Source organism: Cyprinodon variegatus, unplaced genomic scaffold (genome assembly GCF_000732505.1).
Source record: "Cyprinodon variegatus isolate N-32 unplaced genomic scaffold, C_variegatus-1.0 Scaffold58, whole genome shotgun sequence".
Classification (NCBI taxonomy): Eukaryota; Metazoa; Chordata; class Actinopteri; order Cyprinodontiformes; family Cyprinodontidae; genus Cyprinodon; species Cyprinodon variegatus.
Genome location: NW_015150511.1, coordinates 440,954 through 449,047, shown reverse-complemented (window position 1 = coordinate 449,047; position 8,094 = coordinate 440,954). Strand labels below are relative to the sequence as shown.

At 39.3% G+C, this 8,094-nt stretch overlaps 1 protein-coding gene across 1 annotated transcript in view; it reads right to left on the bottom strand.

The window, feature by feature from the left end:
* Positions 1 to 3,797, bottom strand: part of LOC107082652 (cyclin-dependent kinase 15-like) — a 9,200-nt gene extending 5,403 nt beyond the window's left edge. The window contains exons 1-5 of the mRNA XM_015371437.1: positions 3,783 to 3,797; positions 3,312 to 3,443; positions 3,130 to 3,224; positions 1,089 to 1,168; positions 906 to 1,000 (exon numbers count right to left, since the gene is read on the bottom strand). Coding sequence (XP_015226923.1) covers positions 906 to 1,000; positions 1,089 to 1,168; positions 3,130 to 3,224; positions 3,312 to 3,443; positions 3,783 to 3,797 — 417 coding nt within the window. The remainder of the gene's footprint in view (positions 1 to 905; positions 1,001 to 1,088; positions 1,169 to 3,129; positions 3,225 to 3,311; positions 3,444 to 3,782) is intronic.
* Between the last annotated feature and the right edge of the window lie 4,297 nt (positions 3,798 to 8,094).

Genomic DNA, 8,094 nt, shown 5'->3' with positions numbered 1-8,094 from the left:
ATGCCCCAATTCACTTGCATTCGCTTCGACTGCATTTTGTCGTTGACTCGTCGACTAAGCAATCCCTCACACCGAGCATGCATGTAACAACAGTGGAGAGGAAAAACCTCAAACCTCCAGCAGAACCAGGCTCACTGTGAGCTGCCATATGCCGAGGCCAACTGGGGTTCAAGAAGAGAGAAGCAGACATAGGAAAAGAAGCAGAGATAACAAAGAAAACTGTCGATCAGCTCCACGGGCGGCCCCGTCCAGGAAACACACAGCCAGGCAGATGAGCTCCAAGCCAGCTCCCATGCCAGAGGATGAAGAGAGCACATACAGTTAGTTATAGTCTACACTCACAGGACTATAGTCACAGGACTACACTGAAAAACAGGCCAAGCTCCAACATCTATAAACAAAGGTGTTAATGGCAGCAGCACAGCTGATATTTCTGTCCAGGATGGAGTCACAACCAAACAAGAACTGACCAGATTAAGTTACTATGAGAAAAAACAGAGAGAGCATAAGGTTAGAGATTTACCTAAAAAAATTCTGCAGAGTGGGAGAATAGAGATTGAATGTAGCGGAATGATGAAAAGGGGTCCCTATGTCCTCCAGCAGTCTAAGCCTATAGCAGCATAACTATAGAGATAGCTCAGGATAACCTGAGCCACTTTAACTATACATTTTATCACAAAGGAAAGTTTTAAGCCTAGCCTTAAAAGCAGACACAGTGTCTGCCTCACAGAATAAAATTGGTAGTCCTACCATCAGAACATGGCTGACACAGTTTTGTGTTTGTACTCCAAAAACACCAAGAATATCTTCAGCCGCTTGTTTCAAACTTAAGGCCCAAATTTGAGTGAAAAAGGACAGTATCTGAAGCGCCCCCCTCAGGTGGGGCAGAGCGAGGAGTCACTTACCACATATTCAAAGACAAATGTGAGCGTCTCACTGGTGTGGATGATGTCATGCAGGAGGACAATGTTTGCATGTTTTAGATGCTTCAGGAGAGATGCTGCTCACACACAAACACATAAAAGGTGTGAGAGCAGAGACAGGATATGTAGATTAAGTCAGGATGATGGGTGAATGTGATTGGTCACCTTCTCTGATGGCGGTGAACGGGATGCCCTCCTCAGTCTTCATGCGAATCACCTTCAGAGCAACCAGCTGCCCGTTTATCCTGCGCAGAAGAAGAGAAGAAGTATAATGAAACCTGACGTCTTCCTCATAGATCATTAGGAACCTCGTCATCCTCAATGGATCGTTATCATCCGGATGACTCAAATTAAAATGAAATGAGTGTAAGACTGATTTCAGAAGATTAAAGGAAAATATCTGTGACCAATCCTGGAGAGAAATGTCAGCTGGGCGTTTCACCGCGTCATCAAATAGGAGGAGGGTTCATCCGCTTCACCGAGCAAGTCAGGGTGCATAATGTGAGGGCATTTCTGGTTCCATCAGATCCTCTCCCAGTTCAGCCAGTGCCACTTGAACGATGGTAACCTCAAGCCATACTTTTGTCTGTCCAGGACCCTATCAGGACCTGGTGTTCCAACCCAGAGAACGGATCAAGCTTTAGTGAGTTTATGTTTTGTCTCCTGTTTGGTCTTCTGCTCTTTATCATATCTACATCCAGTCTCAGACTAGACAAAGCACTGCAAATTGACAGAAAATTTCAGATTGTTAAATTCCAGCAAAATGTCTCTTTGGTCTATTTGTGTGTCCACCTTGATTCCCAGTGTCAGTTCCCTCTATTCATCCAATTCACATCACTCAAAACACTTCCTTCACATCGCAAAAAAAAATAAAATAAATAAGCACAAAATGTCCTAAAATAGTGAGCATTTCTTAGATCAATTAATAAAAATCATATTTTTCCTACATAAAGGAGATGCTAAGATTTCTGAAAACCCAAAGTTATACTTTCCCAAGATTGAAATCAGTTTAAATATGTTTGCATTTGAATATTGTTGAAAAATTATTTCTTTTCTGTTTTAAAAAACTACTCATTCTGTATGTCTGTCCACTTTCGGTGTAAGTCAGCTAGAATGACATTCCAAGAGGTCGTACAATCACATTATATGATAATGCTGTGATCTGGAGAAGGCAGGGTACTGACCCTTGAGACTTTGGAAGATGCACCATCGAGCCGGGTGTGGCAAACATTTAGAAGTTCTGGGCAATTAAGCTGTTCAGACATCTATGGTCAAGAAAACAAGCCCGACACAAAGAATATGTAGACCTCCTATGCAAGTTGCGCTTATATCAATGATTTTATTAAACATGAATGGAATAAATTCTGGTAATGCTTAAATTTCAGGTTTCTGTTTCAGTTATGTTTTTCTTTTGAGTATTAAGTCTTACTTTACTCCTTGTTTTTAGTGTTTAGTTTTCTTTTCTCCATGTTTTATAGTCCTAGTAATTTAACATTGTGTTATTTCCAGTCTTCCAGGTTTCTATTTGTTGCTCTCTGCTGCCCTCTTGTGTTCTCCTTCTTCCCTAGCTCTTTCCCTCTTGTTCTGTGCACACCTGCTCCCAGTTTCCTCATTAGCCCCTTCTTTGTCTCAGTCTCCTTTAAAAGCCCTCTCTCTTCAGTTCCCCTTTGCTGGGTCCTCGTCAAACACTGCCAAACTTTGTCAAACTTCCTCCAATTCCGTCTTCCTGAGTCTTCCTCGTTTTGACAGTGATTCCCCTTATGTCTCCACGGTTTCTGGTTCGTTATGACTAGTTTTTATGCTTGATTCTTTTGGATTTTTGGACTCCTGATTTGATGCTTGTTCGGACTTCGTTTACATTATTGGATTTTTATGATAACCTGCCTTTGTTTTTAGTTTCCCTTTTTAATTAAATCTAAAGAAATTCACCTCTACCTTCCTGCCTCTGCTTTTGGGTCAACACTCAATAACCAAATCCTGACATTAAAGATGTTTCCCTCCTTTTGTACTGCTTTTTGTAGTCTGAGAAACATTCCTGTTTGAATTTGGACCAGGTGATCAAAATGATCAAACAATTGAAAGTGCAAAACTTTTAAGTTTAAAGACGGTCAAAAGACAAAAAAATATAAAATAAATGTTAAGTGAATTGAATGTGATTGTTAATAATTGGTCTTTGATATCATGAGAAACCTGTGGACTGTCAGACCTGCTGATGCCTTTGTAGACGGAGGCAAAAGCTCCTTCTCCCAGCTTCTCCAGACTCAGGTATGAGTGCGCCGCTCCGAACTCTAGGCCTGCTTTCTGAACACAGAACAAATGCATAATATCGGGCGCTGAAGGACATAATACGGTCATGACATCACAATCTACATGATATAATCTGCTGACCCTGGTGAAGAGTTCCTGCACCGTTCCTGCTCTTAGCGGGTCACTGTTGCTCCGTCCTCTTGGGACCTTAAGCCGTCGGGCCTGTAAGGTGTGGAACCAGTGAGGCTGAGACCCAGATGGGTCAGATTCCACCTAAAGAAGCAGGCAGAGACTGAATTTATGGAACTGGATGAAAATAGGTAACTTTAAAGCCGTATTGGCACTGCACAAAAGTGGGGTGAGATTAAAGAAATACAGAGGAAAGAATCCACCCCAAAAAAACTTTCATATAAACCAGCACATTCCACCTTAAACATCACCTAACAGATTTAGTTCCACCTCAAACCTTACCTGAAAGCTTTGGTTCCCCCTTAAAGGTCATCTAACACCTATCTATTGGCAACCAATATCAGTAGCACCGTTATCAGTATTGATCAGATGCCTAAAAATTGATCAAAGCAGGCCGATCAGATGTTATTTATCACAACAAACCTCCCAGGCATTCATTTCTCAGAGCCAGGTCTCCATCCATTTTTTATTGTAGGATTTAATGTTACTGAGAAAATCTGGTCTTTAGTTTACTAATTGTATCAACTTTTGGGTTCACACCAAACGAAAAACTGCTAAAGTTTTGTCTGCTTTTGCTCGCCTTGAAATATGCCTGGCCAGCAAAAGCAATTCCCATGGCAGGCAATATGCTCCTCTACCTCATCCGGTCTACTGTTTGTTGGTTTCACTGTAACATGGTGGACAGAGATTTACAGAACAGCTAAAGATGCTGTTTTAACTTCTAAAAGCTGATCAAAGCTTTTGAAAAAAATTGAACTCTTCTTAGAGCGATGCTTGAAATGGTGCTTCTTTGCTCCAGCCAAGTGGCCTAACAGCCCGACTTTTACTATGACTTTTTAATGTAAAATGTCTCTTAATGTATGAATATGTATGTAACAAACTCCCTGTAGGTACATAGTTCTGTTCCTAATGTGTGTTGTTCCCCTCTCCCCCTTTCACTGGAAAAAATATGAATAAAAAAAATAGAATAGAAACAATAGAAATTCAAAACCCACCGCTTTAAGCTAAAGAAATACATAATACCTTTGGTTTCCCTTTAAACACCAGCTAGCAGCAATAGTTCTACCTTTCACAACATCCGACTGCCTTGTTTTCTCCTTAAACAGCTTGTGACATCTAAAAAAAAACAAAAAAACATATGCATCTGTCTCCAGAAATTATGTGAGGGCTAAAAATTGCTCTTTGTGAAAACATTTCGAGAAAAGTCTTAGAAAAATAAAATGGAGTTTGTCACCTGGTTCCAGTACTGTTAGAAGGAACTGTTGCTTCTTAGAGCAACTCCAACCAAGCAGTCAACAAAAAGCTCCATATTTGCTACGAGGTTTGTTTCACCCTGTTGCTAGGTGTGATGTTCTCTACAGAAAAACCCCAAATTAAACTGTCAGACAGCATCCAAATGTTTGAGTGTACCGCATCTAAAATATTCGTCATTATTTTAATTTCGTAATGGATATCCTTAACTCCAACCTCGCCTTATTTTTGAGACGAATCAAGGCGCCTTCCACTGCTGTGAGTGTGACTTTATTGTGAGGGACATTTAATAGTTAAGGGTTAATGTTACTCTAACCCTGAGCACTAAGGCTGAACCCCAAACCTGCCTCTAAGCACTAGATTGTATGCGGGGGTATAAATATGAAGGGGGCAGCCTCTTCCCTCTAGCGGAAAGGGAAAGCATTCCTTCGTGATGCTGCATGTTAGTGGCTGTAGATCTGTGGTGCAGGTTAACATCCCGTCAGATATTTGCCATTTTCTTAAAAATAAATCTATCAAGTCAAATAAAACTATTTTAAAGAGGATGTTCCATTTAGGGATTAATGACTACTTGCCCTACCCACTACATGGTTTGGGACAGCACTTAATGTGGCGGACCGTCTGTGGTAATGCACAAACGGAGGGTTAGTTGTAAGAGGCTGGTTTAGGATTCAGCCACTGAAAGTGAGAGGACCTATAGAAGAGTTAGAAATAAGTGGAAAATCTACAACCTCGCTGATTGGATGACGGCACCGTTTGGCTTTTAAACCGGATGTTATTCTACCTTTGCTACTTTTCTGCTAAAAAAGATGTTTAAACTGCAACAAGAATATTTACACTTATACAGTAAAATATGAATTATTCTGACAAACTTAGAAAACAAGTGTTTTCTCTGGCACAGGAAGTGGGGGTAACTTTTTTAACCTTAACCTTAATTTTCAACATTAATTAAATAAAATTCAAATAAAAATATTAGCCATGTACAAGACATCCTCAGTGAGGAAATGGTATGAAAAAATACACAATAAACAAGTAAAATCTATGTGAGAATGAAGGCTAACTGGATCAAAACGGGAGAAGGAAGAAGTTAAAAAATAAAGGCATTTTAGAAAAAAGTATTGACATCTAATAACATGTTTCACTTATTTTTTTATATTTCCATGATCTTGATATAGGAGAATTATCTAAAACTCTTTAAATAAGGTGCGACTTCTTTCCATTTACACCAATAAATATTTGAAAATCAAAAGGACCAACTTAGACTGTCAAAGTAGAGTTTATAAGCTAATTCAAAGTTGGCTATCAACTATTATTATCAATTGGAATAATCAGTTCTTTAGTTTAAACCTTTTTTTTTTAGTTAAACCTTTTTTTTTAAATGGTGGAGAAATTGGCCATTTAATACATTTACAGTGAGTTTTATTGAAGATCACTTACTAACTGTGGTATTTTTTCTATACCATGTCCGTATTTATAATCACTGAATAGAAAGGGTTTTACTGACATATTAATTATTAAACCATACATATAATTATTATGAGTATCTCTATTTCCTTTTGGAAGTTTAGGAAAATGTGATGAATTTAAACACAATGATCTCAATTAGCTAATTGCATTTAAGGGCTGTGATATGGCTTTGAATATTTTATTATACTTTATTATTATTCTGGACATCTAAGGTTATGTTAATTTAATTTGGTTAAATATTTAAAAATAAAAACAGTAACTTTCAATAAATATTTAACAGTTCCTATTCCCTCACTCACCAATCAAAATCACTCCTTATTTAAATGGAGAATCAGCCAATCAGCTCTTTGTTCCCTCTATCTTTGCTGCTTCAGACACTCTTTAAAGGTCATTCTGTTCTAATTTTTGTTCACTTAAGTTCTCTCAAGACCTGAGGGGATTTGTGAAAAAAAAAAACTAAGGTCAAATTCAAGAAAATATGTATGAAATTCTAATATTGTTTCTAAAATGGCATCCTTAAGAAGTACTTATAGGCTGAGGATTCTTTGCAAACATGGGCCCAAATGTTTTTGGATCCAGCCTCAAAGCCACTGGACAGACTTGGTACCACTTTGGATATTTTGAGTCTTTTTAAAGGACAAACAGATTACTTGTTGTTGTCTGCAGACAAAGTTAACAATGACCAAATGGATCCTTGAAGTTAGAAATAAAGACAAATTTTATGAGACAACCGAAACGCTAAAAAAAGATTTAGGAACCATCTGAGTGGAAGTTAAGAAACTTGTTTTTCAAAATTGAATCTGAAAGACTGGATGAGTGAAACCGGTACCCCAGAAGATGGGATGGAAGTCCAGCTCCTGCAGCTCCTTGGACTTTCGCCCTCCTCCTCCTCCTCTGGTCCACCATCCTTTTCCCTCCACTGCTTCACCTCCTTGTCCTCCTCTTCCTCCTCCTCTTCCTCCTCACCACAGCAGCAGCTCCTCAGCCAGCAGATAGCCTCCCTCATACAGCGAGATAATTCCTCCATGTCTTCTTTTCTCTATCCCTGCTTCTTCTTCCTTCTCATGACTCACGTGTTTCAGGAGAAGCAAACAGAGTCCCATGACCCCCCCACCCCTTCATTCCCTGTGAGAATAACAACAGTCTCTATTCAACACTGGTAGACTGCCCTCCCGCGGTCTCTGGCTCAGGTCTGTGTTTTACACTGGTTCTAGTAGCAGCACGATTGACCTTCCAGCTACCCAAATCCAACATATTTAGTTGACTTCATTATATTTGATCTTTAGTTCATGCTGGGCCAAAATAATAATGCATTTTATTTGGAATGTGCCTTTCTGAACCCTGACGGTCACCGTGGAAAAGATGATAAAACACATCAATGTCTGCAGTTACCGCGGAAAACCCATGTATGGAGGCCTTAGTTGACGTCGCCTAATTGGGTTTAAATCCAGCCTGTGGTCCTTTGATGCATGTCTCTCCCCTCCCCCCTTGTACCCACTTTACTATAAAAACCTAAAAAAAACAAAAAACAGCAATGTCAAAAAAAAGAAAAAGGAAAAAAAAAAGAATAAGGACTGTTTTAAAAGATACAAAAGCAAGGACAGAAAAGTTAAAAAAACAAACCACTGGACTTCATTTTGCAAGTTTGAAGACTTTTCACTTTCCATCCAGGAAGCTTTTTCAATTCGAACAATAAGTCCTAACGACATCCATTTAAGAGGCATAGGCCAGTTCAATTTGCATTTTTTCTAATCCACAAAGTGGATTGTTTTTTAACTTTTAACTGAGAATCTTCACCAGCAAGCTGGGACAGGGAAATTGACATCAAAGGGAATAGGCAGTCTTGGGCCCCGTCCACACGAAGTCAAAACGAACGCGAAACGCTAATATTTTTTAGAACGTTTGTCTTACAGACGGAGACGTAAAATAAATGTGATCGACCACATGAATGCATGAAAACGCTGCAAAATGTATGCCAGGCCTGTAAGTGGCGCTGTGGTGCCAAAGCAAAAATAGG